This window comes from Lampris incognitus, chromosome 15 (assembly GCF_029633865.1).
Source record: "Lampris incognitus isolate fLamInc1 chromosome 15, fLamInc1.hap2, whole genome shotgun sequence".
In the NCBI taxonomy this organism is placed as follows: domain Eukaryota; kingdom Metazoa; phylum Chordata; class Actinopteri; order Lampriformes; family Lampridae; genus Lampris; species Lampris incognitus.
The window spans coordinates 32,066,408-32,085,554 of record NC_079225.1 but is presented as its reverse complement, the minus strand read 5'-3'; the positions used below and the strand labels follow the sequence as shown (position 1 = coordinate 32,085,554).

General features: G+C 44.6%; 1 protein-coding gene across 3 annotated transcripts in view; it reads left to right on the top strand.

Moving 5' to 3' along the window:
• Positions 1–3,501: 3,501 nt before the first annotated feature.
• The window catches only part of ccdc85cb (coiled-coil domain containing 85C, b), a 58,693-nt gene continuing 43,047 nt past the window's right edge, over positions 3,502–19,147 (top strand). For all 3 annotated transcript variants that reach the window (XM_056294629.1, XM_056294628.1, XM_056294627.1), the window contains exon 1: positions 3,502–4,800. In XM_056294629.1, the coding sequence (XP_056150604.1) occupies positions 4,077–4,800 (724 nt within the window). In that variant the 5' untranslated portion in view covers positions 3,502–4,076. The remainder of the gene's footprint in view (positions 4,801–19,147) is intronic.

Sequence of the window (19,147 nt, the reverse complement as noted above, 5' to 3'; positions counted from 1 at the left end):
ACGTTGGCTGCGCTGTGAGATCTTGTCCATGATCATCACAAACAGAATCGGAGACTGGACAACCCTGGCGGAGTCCAACACCCACCGAAAACATGTTTGACTTTGTACCGAGAATGTGGACACAGCTCTCACTTTGGTTATGCAAGGACTGGATGGCTAGTACCAACTGCCCCGGTAACCCATACTCCTGCAGCACCGCCCACAGAGTGCCCCGGGGTACACGGTCGTAAGCCTTCTCCAAGTCCACAAAGCACATGTAGACTGGCTGGTCAAACTCCCATGCTCCCCTCAGCACTTCTGCAAAGGTAAAGAGTTGGTCCGTTGTTGCACGGCCAGGACGGAATCCGCATTGTTCCTCCTGGGTACAAGGTTCGACAGTCGGTTGGAGCCTCCTTTCCAGCACCCTAGAATAGACTTTCCCAGGGAGGCCAAGCAATGTGATGCGCTGGTAATTGGATCGCACCCTCCGGTCCCGCTTTTTAAATATGGGAACCACCACCCCAGTCTGCCACTCCACAGGTACTGTCCCCGACCTCCACGCGACACTGAAGAGGCATGTCAGCCAAGACCACCCAACAATGTCCAGAGCCTTCAGCGTCTCAGGGCGAATCTCATCCACACCCGGCGCCTTGCCACCAAGGAGCTCCGAGACCGCTGCCAGGGATATGGGTGAAAGAATGGTTTCTTATTTTAAAATTTACTTTTATGGATGTGAAATTTTACAAAAAAAAACAACAAAACAAAACAAAACAAAAAATAAACAAAACAAAAAAACAAAATCAAACAAGCTTTAATTTAAGTAAAACGTATTGTTACGTTCACCATTTGTGTCATGGAAACCAAACAATGCATATTCCCATTTAAGGGAAAAATTATTACAGACTTAGACATAATAAAAGCATTTAGTTCCTTCCAAAGTTTTCTGGAAAAGGTGCAGTCCCAAAATAAACGTGTAATTGTCTCAATTTGAGTTTTGCACAAAGAACAACTGGGGTTCATTGTTTTTACAAATCTTCTCAGGTACTGACTGAGTCGTTGGGTAAAACCTGTGTAATAATTTAAAGGAAACCTCTTTTGTCTGTTATTTATCAAACATTTACGTGGTAGCATCCAAACCTTTTTCTAACAGATATTAGTAATAAATTTACTCCAATGAAAAATGACATATGGTACAGAGACTATATCTTGTTGGAACAAAGCACGATGAGATACGGCAAAACAGATTTTGCCAACTGGAGTGTTAGCTGCGTTCAACAAAGGAGAGTCATCCAAATCCACAGAGGAAGAATTTTTAAAGAGCATACAAACTTCAGCAGAAACAGCATCAAAACCGGCAGCGTATTCTTTAGGCGAGACAGCAAGGTTAAATTCGATGCTGAACTCTTCATATTTCAGTAAATGACCCTCCTTATGGAAGAGCTGACCCACCAACATTATTTTGTTGTTTGTTTGTTCCCGTGTTCCTGCCTCGCACTGGGGAAATGACGTCACTCTTAAAGGAGCCGCGGACCTAGCCATGACGGGAAAATATTTCATTACTCTTTCACAATATTTCCCACACCTATACAGATATTTCGAAAGAGTTATTTCTGGTAGAGAGAGAGAGAGGTTTCTTGATTTGTTTTATCTGTTCCAATTTGTTTAGTTTGCTTTAAAGTTTTTTTTTTTTGCTTAATTGGTTGTTACCTTTGTGGTTAGCTTAGCGTATAGCTAATAAACTTTGTATTATGTTGTAATGTACATATACACATTTATTTTCATGTACATATTTTTGAATTTTTTTGTCTCACCATGAAGAATGGTAGCTTAGTAAAAGAAACCAAAACAAACTTGTTGCACAGATAAGTATGACTTATTCTCTTGTAGAGAAATCCACATTTCCTTGGAAACCATCCTGATGGTTTTTTATATGCCAATAGGAATATTAACTCCTCTAGTGCCTTCATATTGGTAAATCCGCTCTCAAGCTGTACCACATCTTTAGGGTGAGACTGTGATGGTCTATTTGCATGTAGCATAAACTTTCTTTTTTTTTAAACTAATGTAGGCCTCACTATCTGCTAATTCTCTCCAGAAATCCTGCAAAAGCAGCTATACAGCACATTTCGCTGTTAGGTCAAGACAAGTTTATTTGTGTAGCCCAAAATCAAAGTTGTCCCGAGGGGCTTTACATTCAGTGGAATATACAACACCCCTTATCCTTAGACCCTCAACTCAAATGAGGAAAAAGTCCACAAGAAGAAGAAGAAGAAGAAGCTGTTATAGTAGTTCAGTTTTGCTCATACTTATTTATCATAAAGATGATCTCATGGCCTTGGTAAGTCATTGTGATTTTTCAAAATGTCTTCAGCGCTACTTCTCGTGTTGCTTTTTAATAAAATTACATTTGAAATATTCCTAGCCTATTTACTGTCCGTTGTTTGAATCATGTCAGTAAATATTTGAATTGAAAATAGGCTATATTGGGGGAAAATGAGATGTAGATTGTTATCAGGCTAGGCAACCTGAAGATTTACATGTAAATTTCCTATTTGATATTATCTATTGCTTTTGGATCTGGGGCAATTGCTGATCCAGGAATATCCATAGTAACAATAATAATAATAATAATAATAATTAGTATTGGGTAGGACTTTCTTATGTCTTATGTTTTCACCACAGCAGCCATAAGTGCTTTGAGTGGCTGTTGGAGCTAGAAAAGCGCTCCAAAAAAAAGCAACTTCATTGACTTGATTGATATGTGGAAGAATGAGGCCGTTTGCAGCAAGCTCAAAGAAGAGGTTGTATATGGCCAGCAATGGCAGACCAATTAATTTACTAACATACGCCAAAACATCAATAGGGTCAACCTTGTTGGGTGGTGGAGGTTGAACAGTGCTGTTGCCTTTTGCATGGATCGATTTGGAAGGCACACACACACACACACACACACACACACACACACACACACACACACACACACACACACACACACACACACACACACACACACACACACACTAATGCAATCACTTGTATCACCATGAGTGTCAGTAAAGTTAACCAGAACGACATACATCAGGATTTTGCATGGGAGAACATCCCGTGGAAGTATTGTTGTGAAACATTGGTATCAAAGTCTACAACAACAACAACCACACTAGATAAGCTACTGCTCTCTTCTACTTTGGCTGATACAGGAAAAAGAGACATACTACTACTACGACTAGTACTACTACTGCTGCTGCTGCTGCTGTGACTACCAATGCAACTAGCTGCTACTACTACTGATAATAACAATAATAATATCAACAGTTTTAGAGTCCAGTTCAGTTCACTGTTCCTTTAAGGGGGCCGAGCTCTGGGCTCTGTGCGAGATCTCCGTAGTTTCTATACCTGCTACTCACTCCTCTCCCACGTCTTTGATTGGCCGTCTTGGCCGAAATCCTCTTGAATGATTTCAAACCAGAGCATTTGGTGCTGAAAGGGGGGGGGGCTGCTAATGCCCTGCCGAGAGCGGTCCACCAGCAACACAGCAGCGTCTGAGCAGACCCGGAGAGGACTGTCTAAAGTTCACCCTTACACACGAGCGGTGTTCTGCAGCACACACAGGGTTAATCTACGTTTTCAACTCGCTGCTTTTTTTCCCTTTTTTGTTTATTTTCCCCCCATTTCAATGGAGGAGTGCACATGCGATGGCAGACGGAATATTCTGCGCCGGGGACAACGACAGGATTGGAAATCACCGGTAACTGGTCAATAAGAGTTCACCTCATTTGTTGGGATTTGCACAACGAAACGCGTTTTGGGGTTTTTTTTGCGCAATTTTCTGGATCCACGTTTAACGCGCTGCTCGAAGTCGCGCTTTCACTCTGCACCAGTTGCCATAGCGTCGCATTAATAATTCCAGTATCTTTATCATTATTATTTTCATTATCGTTGACTTGACAGACGGGGAAATGTTGCTATATTCGGACAATATTCCATCTTTCAATTCAATCCGTCACCTGAGGCTGGGTTAAATGAGTCTCGATAGTTAAGTTGCCCACCCCACCGGTTAGAAGATCTCGGAGCGAAACAGCCAAAGATCTGGAGTCATGGCTAAAAACCCATCGGAGGGACCCGGTGATGACCTGAGCAAGCTGACGGACGAAGATCTGCTGCGATGCAACAAAGAGGAGCTGGTCAAGAGGTTGCGGAGGGCGGACGGGGAGAAAATGAACTTGATGATTGAGCACGGCAACATGATGAAGGACATTAACCGGCGGCTGCAGGTGCACCTCCACGAAATCCGGAGTCTGAAGGAGATCAACCAGAAGCTGCAGGACGACAATCAGGAGCTCCGAGAACTGTGCTGCTTTCTGGACGACGACCGGCAGAAAGGCAAGAAGCTCTCCCGAGAGTGGCAGCGTTTTGGCCGCTTCACTGCCAGCGCCATGTGGAAGGAGGTGGGCACGTACATGATGAAGCTGAAGGAGCTGGAGGCCAACCAGGAGACGGTGATGAGGGAGAACTCGGAGCTGAAGGAGATTATCCTCATGTTGGACGAGGAGAGGAACGGCGCCGGCTCCAGGAGCTCCATAGACAGTCAGTCCAGTCTGTCCAACCTGAACGGTGGTACTGGTACGGTCAGGGATGTGGGAGATGGGAGCAGCACCTCCAGCACTGGCAGCGCTGGCAGCCCAGACCATCATAATCACAACCATAACCACATACACAAGCCCAGCTCAGAGAACAGTAAGTTGGGCACCACCATGAGGAGGTCCATGGATGACCTTTCAGCCCCTCACCATCACAGGAGCATCCCTAATGGCCTCAACGGTGAGCTCGCACCCTCGTCACACCTGGTCACAAAGTGGGCTTTCAAATCGACTCGATAGATCCACATCAGAGTCCTATTTTCACACATTAGGGCAGGCGCTGCTCTAGTTTCTACCTTTAGAGACTTTATCACTGCAGTTTAGGATCCAAAGTGATTGTATCCTTAATTGTCTTTCAGCACTTTTGTATAGGGATGAATTTTATAATTGTAATATACAATTTTACTGTCTCCATTGATAAAAATTAGAATATAGTTCCAAAAATCTGTCACAGAATTAGATCTGAAATATTTCAGGGAGTATTATTTGAAAGCTAGTTTTGGTTTGATATACTTTACATTACCAAACCGTTCAATGTGATGAATTTCAACTGGATTATTAAATATGGTATTTTTACATGTGTGTGTATATATCTATAGGCTATATATATATTGACACTGTGTGGTATTAACCCATGACGATTGTCATGATGATATTTTCCATATTGCCCACCATGCGGGTTAAGAGAGTGGCATTAGCAGGCTGCAGTTGGCTTATTGCTAATTTTCTTAGAAATTGAGTTTGTTAGTTTTTAACTTCATGCGATCAGGAATTGGTTAGGTTTGCCTTTTTGTTGTGCTTTTTACACGCTCACGTGAAGTCGCTGTCATGGTCTCAAGATGCACCAAAAACATCAACAAATGGTTTAACAAAGATCCGCAGATTAGAGGTACAGGTCTGCTGCACTTTGGAGCCCTTGCATAACGTAGTGGTCACAATGTTTTTGTTTTGCTGCCTCACATACACATCTAAAATCATATACTACTTATTGATCAAGGTTATATATATAATGTAATTCAATAGGTCAGGTTGTGTTGCATCTTAAGTAATGAAAATGATATGCTGATTGAAATGACTGCCTTCTATGCATGATTAGCATGTGGTCTTAATTTGTTCTCAACAGAATGGCTTAATTGGTTGCTTATGACACGCACATGCATGCGCACACACACACACACACACACACACACACACACACACACACACGGGGGATCCTCAAATGGCCTTTTCGGTGCCACACTAACCAGTCAGCTGAATCTGCACTGATTTAGGTCACTGCTGTCAGTGGCCTGAAGAAAGAGGACTCATCTTGACTGTGTTTAGAAGGGCTCAGAGCAAATTGATTTTGGGAGTTGTCCACTTATTCTTGTTGTTGTTGTATTTGGCTGTAAAGAAGCACTCAGGTCCAGTCAGGGGCCACTTATGATGTGCACGGTGCGGCACTAGAAATCAATGTCCCCGTTGCAGGACCTAAATACCCAGCTGAAAGCCGGGAGAGGGATGAACAGTCTGTAATGCAACAGGAGGACGTTAAGCCTGGTTTAGCTAGCACATGGGCCGATAACTTACCATGATCTGTTCGGCATGGGGAAATAAATTCTGTTGCATGCTCTTTGGGAGAAAAACCTCTCATTTAGTAGCTTTTTTTTCCTTTTTTTCCTTTTACCCAATATTGAAATGGAAAAATCAAAAGAAGCAACAGCAAAAGCATCATACAGGTTTTCATACTAAGAAAAATAATTATAAAACCTTTCCAGTTAAGGTCTCAAAGGTCACATGTTAATCGTTCATGGAATTGTGGGACGCAAAAGCCCTGAAGGTAAACACTTCAGCAGGATTGGTGCATGAGGGAGTGCTGAGGAGAGCTTTAATCTGCGCGCGCGCACACACACACACACACACACATGCATTTTGGGTGGTGTTAGGGCTTTATTACATAACAGCAATATTGTGTCTGCAGAGGCCCAGCACCTCTCTAAGCCGCTGTTTCTCTAGATGTGTTATGTGACATTGTGTGCCCCTGAAGCTGTGGCTTTGACCGTTCATCATTTTTAGAGAACAGATAAATCATACACACACACACGCACACACATACACACACGTTAAGTTGATTCTGATTCTAGCTTGTCAAAAGTAAACACTGTAAAATACAACTACGACATTTTTATCATAAGTTGTAAAATTATCATTCTGAACTATGCAACAATAACAAAGCAAAATACTCCAAGGTACTTAATCTACTGTGATTATGCAAGGCTGGTGAGCTATATAACCCCTCGCCACAGCAGTAAGCATTAGTCATGATTCATGATTGCAACCAAGGCTGCATGAATAGTTTGAATTGTAGCTGGATGGCCATGTGTTGAGGTCCGTGTGTTGAGGTCAGGTTTAGTTATAGCGGTGTGGGGTCTACAGAGTGGTGCTTTACTCCATGCTGTCCAAATGCCAGTGGCTCCCATGGGTATTTGGCAGACAAGCTGGAGGACTGCCACTTAAGTGCTAAATGAACAGCATTTGTCTGCGTGCCAAAGACGCTGAGAGGTGGAGTAAAGGAGGAGGATAAGGAGTAAAGCTGACCACTTGTTTGAGCCAGGTGCCTTAGTTTCCCATCTTCATGCTTTCTATCATATTGCTGTCAAATAGTACTATCCCCAACCCCTGGCTTTTTCAGCAACAGACATTCAGACATTTTCACTTTTAGAAAATCCAGAGACAGTGGGACGAACGGAAGGCACAGGGGCAAAGACCCCCACAGAGGACCCTGAAGATGGCTTGGTAGTATGGGGAGGGGGGGGTAAGCATTCCAGTGGGACATATTGGACAGAGAAGGATGGGTTTTGAAACATCCCGCTGTATATGTAATTGAATGCCTTGTGTAGTGACATTGCTGACAAGCTCCCGGCTCTCTCCTTCAGGACACAAACTATGAATGTGTGTGTGTGCATGCATGGAAGTTTGCTGCCGCATGTTGCCATAATGCGGGTATGACCATAGGGAAGGTAAACAGAAGTTAAATTCTGGAAAATAAATAAAACAGCAGGGGGCTCATTTGCACCCTTTCTACTGCTACACCCTTTCATTAGTCACATCAGTGATTGCTATTTCCACACATCCCAACGTCTGCATTCGCTATTGGTGGTCTGGAACCTGATTCCAGTCCTGCCCACTGACATATGAGGCTGTCACAGAGAAACTACATTAGGCCTCCCTAGAGCCACACAAATACTCAAGTCTGGCGTGTGTTGGTCTGAGTACTGCGGACAAAGTTATAAGTGATGTTAGAGTGCAAAAAGTGGGTAGGCATTGCTTCTTGTGGTTTTGGAGGGATGTGCTTTTAACTCTGAAGACTAATGCCGTTTACAGCCCTAGTGTTCGAAGAGAGGGATGATAGAAAATGTCTCGCTGTTTTTTTTGAGCGAAATTATGTAGACATCTTGAAAGGTAGTGAGCTAACACAGTGCTGGTTTGACATTGAACAGAGGGGCTGATAAAGATCCCCTCTCTGGCTGAGGCCTGTTGACCTTAAACAGACCTCACACATTCTCCAAGCCTTTCAGTTGCCAGACGGTCACACAGAGGAACAGTTTTACCTCTTTTGCAGAAGACTTTCTGCACATGCAAAAATGATGGCGTGGAAGGTCAAACCTTTTCATCTCGTGACACCAATGAAACACTTATAAGTGCTTTTTTAAAAAACTGTCCTGGCTTGACAATGGCATATTTTGCCAATTTGTAACCCGTCAGAAGCAGGCATGTGACCCTTGTTGGGTTTCAACCCATAGTTTGAGAAACTAGGCGATGGAGCACCATCTCTCATTACACAGTTAATGCAGCAGGTTGTGGGTGTTCTCGTGGGGTATGCAATAGAAAATCTCCCCCCTCGTCTCCCTCGATATGTTATTACTAAAGCATGTTCGCTGGAATGAATTAGCCTTTGCTCAAAGGCTACTTTGGACACACGAGAGCTTATTTGTTATTTGAGTAATTGAATTGTGATACTATTTGGCTGTAATCCTTGAATATTAATCACCCTTGATGATATGATTAAGACTGTGGTGCCAGAAAGGATCAACATCCATACATCAGCACAAAGTAAATAAAACACTGGTCTCATAAATTGTTTAAGTCCAGCTGTGCTGAGATCACTGGGGCTCCTCTTAGCACTGATATGCTAATTGGGGTGCACTCCCAGCAACAGCAGCTGCACTCACAAGAGTTAATCTACCTACCCTGCTGTTTGTGTGTGTGTGTGTGGGGGGGGGATGTGTGTGGTTGTGTGTGTACACTTACACACGTGCATACATCCGCGTGTATGCCACAGGACAGGGCGATGTTAAATGAAGCCCTACCCTTGTTGAGTGCTGGGCCCTAGATGCTGATAAATGGCTCCCAGTGCCTCCTCCCTGGCCTCCCCCTCTTTCCGTAATGCTTTTCAGACATTGGTACCATGGTGTCTGTCATTCATTCAGCTGCGTGTGGCTGCTCTTTCAGAGGGCCCAGAGATATTTAGGATGCTGGGAAGCATGGAATTCAGAAAAGCCTTTTTTTGGGGGGGGTACTTTCTGCCTTTATTAGATAGTGATAGTAGAGAGAAAGGCAGGGGAGAGAGAAGGGATGAAATGCAGCAAAGGGCCTGGGCTGGATTTGAACCCAGGCCACTATGGTAAAGACTCAGCCTTATGTGGTACGCGCTCTAACAGGTGAGCCACCAGGACACCCCCAAATTTAGAAGAGCTTTAAAAGCATAATACGTTCAATACGAATTGGGTTAGTATGATATTTTGCATGATGATGTAGCAGAATGTACTCATTGACATGGTCCATGCCGCCCTCTAAGAAGACACAAGTTGAGTCCGTCTCTAAAAACCTTGCGACTTAGTTTCCATATAGACTCAAATTAGTTCCAGTTAGGGCATCAGGTTGGTGATTGCCTACCAACATGGGGATCACTGGTTCGAATCCCCGTGTTACCTCCAGCTTGGTCGGGCGTCCCTACAGACACAATTGTCCGTGTTTGCAGGTGGGAAGCTGGATGTGGGTATGTGTCCTGGTCACTGCACTAGTGCCTCCTCTGGTCGGTCAGGGCGCCTGTATGGGGGGAATAGCGTGATCCTCCCATGTGCTGCGTACCCCTGGCGAAACTCCTCACTATCAGGTGAAAAGAAGCGGCTGGCGACTCCACATGTATCGGAGGAGGCATGTGGTAGTCTGCAGCCCTGTCCGGATCAGCAGAGGGGGTTGGAGCAGCGACTGGGATGGCTCGGAAGAGTGGGGTAATTAGAAAAGTACAATTGGGGGGAGAAGGGGGGGGAATCCCCCACCCCCCAAAAAATAGTCCCAGTTAGTTTTGCTGAGATGTCCTGAAAGTGTATTTAAAATAGTGGACTTTTTACACCCCCCAGCCCTCGTAGTCTTCTACACTTTTTTTGTGTTTGTATGAATGAATATATGAGCTGTGATGTGAGTGACCTCTTCATTGTCAGGTCTTAATTCTCATTTTAAGTCTCTCTCTCTCTCTCTCCCACACACTCCCTCTTTCTGTTCTTTCTTTCCCTTTCCATTTCCCCTCAGGGATTGACATGACCTGCACACTCATTATAAAAACTGTCGAACCAGCCCTCCCAGTTGCCCATCAGTTTCTGTTCTATCATGCTAACTTAGCCGTCATTGTAATGTACGCCTCCGCATGACCCGCACTTATAACCACTGCCTTGATCAAGTGATCAAGTATGTGTCTGCTTACTTCACAGATTGCCTTCTATTCCTAGATGGACAGCATTTTCCAAAAGTAGTACAGACCAATGACCAGATTGACTATGATGCAATAAGAAAATGTTGGCACTTGTGACAGCACAGATTTTAGGTAAAATATGTTTAGGGTCAGCTTTCATAAGAAGCAATCAAAGTCCCTCCTTGATTTACTCAGTTTCATTGTGCGTTCCTTATGAAATGCTTTTTGTTTGCAAAGTCGGCCTTCAAAGAAGCAGGCGGATTTTCAATGCCCTTTTCTTGAACAAACAATAATCCAACACAACCACTCTGGAGTGGCTGTGTTTGAGTCTCGAGTTACTCTGTGTTGGCTTCTTGCACATTTCAAAGGAAACCAGAGGAGCAGCAACACAATGGTGTTTTTCCTCTCGGCTGTGGCGGAGCATCTGCAGGTCTAAAAAAGGGCGTCCAGCAAGAGCAGGATGTTCCTCTTGCTCGGATCCTGTTTGTGTACACTCGGATATTTTGTCTTGGTCCTCTAAAGTGACGATTTAGTTTCTTGTAGATCCTCTCTGTTGGTCCGCTGCCAAATGGCTGCCGAGCGGGACAGGAGAAGTTGATGAACCCAAGCCTCTCATGAAGATTTGTTTAAATCTGCTGTTTCATCATAATGCTGCGCCGTCACATAAATGATTTGTGTGGTTATCTGTCCTTTGGATTTCTCTTTTGGAAATTCTGGAAAGCCGGTTCATGCTGGATTGCTTCAGTGACTGCGTCGTAATGGGTGTTGTTTGGGAGTTTTCCAGGGGTGTGGTGAGGCTCGCCTGCGTGTGTGTGTGTGTGTGTGTGTGTGTGTGTGTGTGCGTGCATGTGCGCTTGTGCACGTGCATCTTATTGCACTCTCTGGGTTGCGTTTCCTAGCACCCTTTCTGCCTCTGTCTGTGTGAGGCCTGGCCAACTGATAACACAGATAATGGAACAAAAACACACATGGACACACACACACACACACACACACACACACACACACACATACACACACACACACACACACTCACACAGACCAAGTGAAAGAGCTTGAGTGGAAGTCTCAGCTGTGTATGGTTAATGAAAGGCCACCTTGTCAGGACGTCCCACATTCCTAGATAAGGAAAATAAAAGAAGTTAGTTTCCTTCTCCGTAGTGACACAGATAGAAGGGGAGCGCATGGAGCGATCACAAGGGCAGAGGAGAGAAAAGAAAGCATGGTTATGCCTCGTCTCCCTCCCTGGCTCCGTTTCTTCTTCGCAAATATAAATCCTCCTCTCTGTTAATCTAGTTGTCTGTCATTCATCCACCTTTCCATCTTCTCCCCTCCCTGTCCTTCACGACAGACTTGACTCTTTCTCAGTCCATTTCTCCCTGTCCATCTGCTTCCATCTCTGTCTCCACATCATTCCATCTCGCTTTTCTCCTCGTATGACGCTGATGTCTGATCTCCCCGTCCATTCATTCCCATCAACTCGGGGCTGGTCCGACAGAATGAGGTTACAGTGCCGGCCTGAGCCCAGCACACACAGACATTGACTCACTGAGGTCTTAAGATGTGAACATTTAGGTATTCAAGACCGAAGCTACAAACCTGGAGATTGATGCTTTTGTGAAACTTCTGACACCCATGGTGATACTGGCGATGGCATTTATGTTTGACCAGTCCACCGCTGAACAAAAAAGTAAGCATTGTCGGACCCGAGTTTCAGCAATTGATGCTGTCGTATCTCTCGGTGAAGGTCTTTTCCGAGCGTTGTCTGCTAAATCTGCTTGTTGGACACAAAAATGTCGCTTTTTCCTCAAACTCATGGCTCTTCTACCACATTTGGCTGCTGCAGGGTAGAGGGTGTAAAAATGACGTGCACTGCGTTATTTAACTTCCCGAGAGGAATCCTTAAAATGAGCGACTACAGAAGCGTCGGTGATTTTGGTTGTCTGTGGATTAGCCGTTGTCTTAAATATGCCCAAAATGATCAAAAAGGACAGTATCATAACTTTAAACGTTCACAATTCATTTTCTTGTACATTGAGATTTGTATGGTGCATAGATAAAACACTGTGCTGCAGTCTGACAAACTGCAGTTGTTTTGTTTTTTGTTTTTTTTTTCCACACGAAGAGTCCAAGTTAATACCTACAATACTGTACTCTGCGGTGATGATTCTTTTCCCCTCACTGTATCTATCAGTAAGGGATGAGTGTAGATCTGATGGTAGCAGTTTGTTATTGAATGTATTCAGGCTAATTCAGCATAAGGTCCTTTGTTTCAAAAGGTAGTGCTGAAGACTGGATGTCTATCTATATCTCTACTGTACCTATAGCCATAGCTGTATCCATCTCCATCTGTCTGTCTGTCTGTGGGCTGCTGGAGGGGCGGGTCTCTTGGTTGCTGAGGCAACGGCAGTGATCAGTGGGGCGAGTGGACTGCACCCACGCCTGGCCTCAGAGTCACCGAAGTGGAAGAAAGTAAGGGATAGGGGGATGGGATGGGTTCGGGCATGGTTGGCTTGCATGCTGGCTGACCCGTGTAGAATGATGCCAGCCATAGTGAGGTCATCTCTCTCTCTCTCTCTCTCTCTCTCTCTCTCTCTCTTTCCCTTTATGAGTGAGTGTTCAACGGCTTCTTGTTTTGAAGTGTCTCTCTCCAATGGGACAAGTAGGGCGTGGTCCCGAGTGCCTATCTCACGTCGGCCTGCACGTCACAATGTGATTATCAACTTGTTAATAGGTTTTTAACCAAGCTGAACTAATGACGAATGCTTGTCTGAATTTCTACACGTTTCTGTAGTATCACAGAGAGCACCACTTGAGAAGCACCCTTGCTCTTTTGAATGCTTCCTTCCTTACATTACTTTATCATTCATAGTGAAGGACAGCTAAAAATTTAAAAAAAGAATATTGACAGTAGTCAATTAGATGGTTGTGTTCCACTTGTCCTCCATCCTGTTTTCATCCTGTCCTGGTCTTACACTGAAAATTTTGTTAATGAGAGACACGGAGCAGCCGTGGCACGGCCTTCATCGATCTGCTTTTACTGTGAGATGAGGTGAGCTGCAGACAGCCGATGAAGATAGCAAGCGGGTCCAGGTGGCACCATGACAAATGCAGCCGCTATAAACTGGATCAGCAATCCGATTCTGTCTATGCAACACACCCGGTGACCTCCGATGGGAAAGCTGTCCAGGGGCAGCCAAAAGTCAGCACCTCCTACACGTCCTCTTCATCAGCTCCTCTTGAGGCCGAGGAAGGAGCGAGGCACTCATCTGGACTTTCTGCCTGTCAGCTGTTTTCTTTTGGTTGTTGCTACATTGGAGGCCTGGAGTCAGCAAATGTCTTCACCTTGCTTGCCCGGCTGTCACCTCTCCCCGACCCACAGTTAAACAGTTATAGATTGTTTTCTCGGATGCTTGGGTGTTTTAAAAATGTAGGTCGTGAGCCAAAATGGATTTGGGACCTGCTTTCTGTTTGGTGCCCACATGGCATGACTGAATAGTACAAATAAGCAGGGCGTAGACTAAGTTCTTCAATTGGAATTTGCATGAATTTTGTGGTTTGGCATCAAATGTCTTGTTGCATGGCTTAAACTAATACGACTTTACTGTGAAAGAATGGTGGGTATTGAAAGTCAACTAGTCAGCATTAGGTGATTGTAAATTGTGATTTCAAATGGTGGTTTTTTTTGGGGGGGCACATACTCGGATGGGGTCAATTTTAGCTGCACAAGCACATTAGGCCACTTTGTATTACAGGTACAGCTAAAACAAAAGGGAAATATGACGGACGGCCCTCCCAGTGAGAAGGATGAGATAATGGGGAGTTTTAAGAGCGACTGGAGCATCTGGAATGAATTGTTCAGACTCGGTACTGTTGCTCCATCTTCAGGAAGTGTTTTAGAATGGTATTAAGTAACTTTGCTGTGCTTTGCCGAAGACTAATTTCCTCTTTGCAGTCTGGTGTATCATTGTTTCACATGCCAAGACTGGACTGTGTAACTTGGGAAAACACATTTCTGTTTTGGTTTGGGTCGGGCCTAGCAGTGAACGTTCCTGAAATGTTCCTCTGTTACTGGAAACCTACAAAAAGGCAGGAAGGGATGAATTAATAGAGGATTGTCTTTGTGTGAATTTAAGTGTAAGTGTGTGTGTGTGTGTGTGTGTGTGTGTGTGTGTGTGTGTGTGTGTGTGTGTGTGTGTGTGTGTGTGTGTGTGTGTGTGTGTGTGTGTGTGTGTGTGTGTGTGTGTGTGTGTGAGGATATAAAAAGAAAATCTTGCTTTTTAATAATGAGAATTGCATTTTTGTGGAACACATTGCCTTGACGTCTGTTGTTTCTCCGAGACTTGGCTGTCTCAGGAGGAGGGCTGGCGTGGTGTGGGGGTAGGGCTGGACCATTAGTGGTCCGTTGGAGTCCACTGGGTTACAGAGGAGGAGGATGTTAGGAGTTTGCAAGGTTGCCTAGTGCCCCCACTCCCAACTGGCCACATACATTAAAAGGCCGTGGCCATCTGTCAGCATATTGTCATCCCCACAAAGTTTTGGGTGTGTGTGTGTGTGTGAGAGAGAGAGAGAGAGAGAGGAGAGAGAGAGAGAGAGAGAGAGAGAGAGAGAGAGAGAGAGAGAGAGAGAGATGAGGAGAGAGAGAAGAGAGAGAGAGAGAGAGAGAGAGAGAGAGAGAGAGAAGAGAGAGAGAGAGAGAGAGAGGAGAGAGAGAGAGAGAGAGAGAGAGAGAGAGAGAGAGAGAGAGAGAGAGAGAGAGAGAGAGAGAGAGAGAGAGAGAGAGAGAGAGAGAGAGAGAGAGAGAGAGACTCTTCATTCTATGTCCAAGTAGTTTGCCGCAAGAATGTTTTACACACACCCGGCAGTCAGCATTTCTCATTTGGGTTTGTTTGTTTTTTGTTTGCTTGTTTGTTTTTCCTTTTGTTTTTGCGGTGGTAGGGCTGAAGAATTTTGCTTTGTCAGACAAGCATGGCTTTTAAGGTTTGGCCCATTATGTGAACATCCTTTATCAGGAATCAGGAACACTTCATTTGTCGTTTCATTTCATGCACGCCCCAGCCCACAGTAGTGCAACACAAAGACAAAAAACACAAGAACGCACATATCCAAACTAACACATATCCAAACGGAAAAAAAATCACTGTCCAAGGGAACAAACGCCAGCCAGGATGACTGTCGGAACTGCCGGTCTATATGGGATAGCAGTTAGCTTAGCCTGCCCCGCTTCCGCGTCCTGTCAGACCGCCCTCGGTGTTTTCCTCTTCGGGCGCAGTAGACGAGGCTCCCTCAGACGATTCAATGCCAGCTCTCCCAGCCAGACACCCTCGACACACCTCCCCGCACTCCATACAACGGCACAAGAAACACCACAGTCAACTCCAGTCGAGGCCGCCGCCAGACCGCCCTCAGTGTTATCAGAACTGCCGGTCTGCATGGGCTAGCAGGTTAGCTTAGCCTGCCCCACTTCCGCGTCCTGTCAGACCGCCCTCGGTGTTACCTCCTCGGGTGCAGCTGCGAGCAGGGCCCTGGCCCACAGGACACTGCAGACCAAGCTCTCCCAGCCGATCCGGCGCCAGCTCTCCCAGCCATCAAACGAAGACAAAATGAACAAAGGGTAAACTCTGTACCTTGACACTAATGGTTTATTGGGAGTCTGTAAGGTATGATAATGCTAACTTGATTATGTTTTTCCATCGCAGCGGAAGTAAAAATTTCCATCTGCTAGTGGCTGAAGGTAATTTAAACAGTGGAGGCTGCCGGGGGGGGGGGGGCATCCTGGTTAGTGAGCTTTGTGTCCTTGTGCAAATCAGGCACTCACCCCCATAGCTGTCCTCTGTTTGGAGTGTCATAAACGTTTAGACTGCTTCATCCACAAAATACAGCTGTCAAAAGTCCCATTAACAAACTATAAACCATGTTTGTTGCACAGTGATTCATATGTGTGTGTGTGTGTGTGTGTGTGTGTGGTGCGTGCGTGCGTGCTGTGTGTGCGCGCGCGCGTGCATATTGTGCCAAACTGCTCAATTGTCCTCCATCTTTCTTGGGAAACAAGTGAAGCATCCCAGAGCCACAGAGTAAAATGTGACCTTGAGCAAGAGGTGAGCCAGCCTTCCTCGTGCACTAAATAGTCCTGTTTGTTATTGGATGACCTTTTGTGTGGATACGATCTAAGCTGGTCAGAGTGCACCAAATATGCTGCAGGATTTTATCCCGAGCTTCAAACCTCACCCGATGGCCATGTTTTTGTCTTCGCTGCTTTTCCCTTGTTTTATCGAGTGTTATTTCTATACCTCTTGTTCTTCAAGATTGCGGAGCACTTCAGAAACATAGTTAAAAAAAACTGCAATGAAAATAGTGTCATTCTGTAAAAACTAATGTGGCAGTTGCCAAATGACCAGCATAAAGACCTCAGTTTGCCTCTGGTTGGGTCAGAAAATCTTTTTTTTTATTTTTTTAAAGCTTTTGAGTTCTATCGCTGCTTTACTTAACTCTGTTGGTGGCAACACATTGCTTAGAAATACTACTAGTTAGAAGAGGTTAATCTAGTTTCCAGACTAGTACATTTTGTATTACTCAGGCGGTTTTGGTATGCAAGTCTGCAGCCCTCCTCAGAAACACTACAAGTTGTTGCTATGATGTACCCTACCATGTGGTTAGATTAAAATCGGCATGTTATGTGTGGACTGAGATGGGGCTAAAGCAACCCCATCTGAGAGTAATACCAACGTTGGTCCTGGATGGCAATAGAAATCCGGAAACAAGTCCAACTCTCCCACACCTGGAATGCTTTCCTAAAAACAGCTGCACTGTATCACTGGATATCGTAGTTTTGGCATTTCTGGCAAGAAGTGCATGTAACTTCCATGCAGCTTCCATCACAAGAGCTGTGATGTTTCTGAGGAAGGCTGAAGCGTGATAGGCTGTATTGCTACATGCCAAAACTGTCAATGTAATTCAAAATCAACTTGTCTTTGAACACAGGTTTATAGCGCACCATTGCTTTTGTTATCACCTCCCTTTATAAGACAGATTGGAGTGGAGTAATCCGTCATGCATCGCCATTCTTCTCAGATGATGAGGCGAAACGATAAAGACAACTCAGATGTCAGAACACAACAGGGAAAGACATGAAAGCCGAGACTTGGAGACAGTTTCTAACATGCAATGCTGTGAGTTCACCACCCCATATTTTGTTCGTATTACCCTCTGCCAAATATCTGTTCAAAAATGACTTGTCTCTGTGGTTCTGTTCGTGGAAGACATCCAACGACAATCTGATGTCTATTTAGATTCCATTAAAACATCAAGAAGGTATTAAGGCCACCCCACTTAACTGGGCTTGACCTCAGATTATACAGGCTGATCAAAATAATTATTTATCTACCCCCCCCCCCAACCATCACTGAGTATCTGCTGAGGCCTGCAAGTTCGATTCCACAGATATGACTCCATGACTATCGTAAAGAGCTTAGGTGAAAGCCGATGATAATATGAAAATGCAGGATCAGGGAAACAAAGCTTGTCTGAATGTTTATAGATGACTGGCAACCTCATCGTAGGGATGAGAGAGAGCGAGAGAGAGAGACACACACACACACACACACAAGTGCATCTTGTCTTTCTACCTCTTTGCAGCCTGCTTTGCACTCTTGATATCAGTTGGCATTATTTGCTGGTATTAACTTGAGTGAAACAGCCATTGGGGATGTCCATGCGATTATCTAAAACTATAGAGATGTTCCCGGGTCTCCCTCCGATCCTCTTTAACGCCACCAGAGTTAGCACGGGGTTTAGCAGAAGCGCAGATAATGTCCGATTACACACTGGATGCTTGGCTCACTCAGTCACCCTGTCTTGCCACAATGTCAGGTTTAACAGGGGATGTGAGAAAGATAGATAGATGATGGATGGAAAAGAAACATGTAGAAACTGAGAGAGAGATTGGTTTTAGAGGGGGGGGGGTGCAAGCGAGAGATGGAAAGTGTTGCAAAACTGTTATTTTCCCGCACCGCATTTTCCCTTTTTTTTTTTTTTTTTTGCCGATATAGGTTTCCTTAGCGTGGGCGGTATGGTATCGCGGAGAAGATGTCTGAGTTAGGCTTTAGATGAGGCGAATCGAGCCCGTTACCCATCCCTAAAGGGGCATCACGCAACATATTTCAGCCTGTCCTCGCTCACACACTGCGAGGAGATGACACTTCTGACAGCCAATTATAACCAACTTGTCTCTCATCTCAAACGCAGTGGTCTCTCTCCTGTTTTGATATGGGGGGGGGCGGCATAGACATCATCCGATTTTGAATCGGCTGTCAGTTAGCGAGGCAACTTAACTTGTAACTTGGGAGTTTCTTCTTGGTATCATGAGCACACAAGTAATGCATGATGACTGCATTATGTCCATTATGATCTGAATTTGATGTACTACGTTCTGCTAAATCTAATGGGGGAAATTCTTTGGGACTTCGATTCTTTCTGAAGCGCCCACCTGTTTAAAGTCAAACCAGATTCATTATGTTTTATAATGCACGTTGCAGTGCATTTAATAGCATGTCTTTTTTTTTTAATGACAACGATAGACCTTATTTACTTCGTACTTTTCCAAACCAAGTCATAAAGTGCTGAACAATCAGGAAAAATAATAGTTAAAATAGGTAGATGAACCAATTAGGCTGAACAATAAAAACACAGCCACGGGGAAATACAGTAAAAAAATAAAAACAAGTAAGGCAACAAGAAAGGAAAAACAAGAATTAAAACCGAGATTTATAGAAATGCCCTTGTGATGACGATCTGTGAA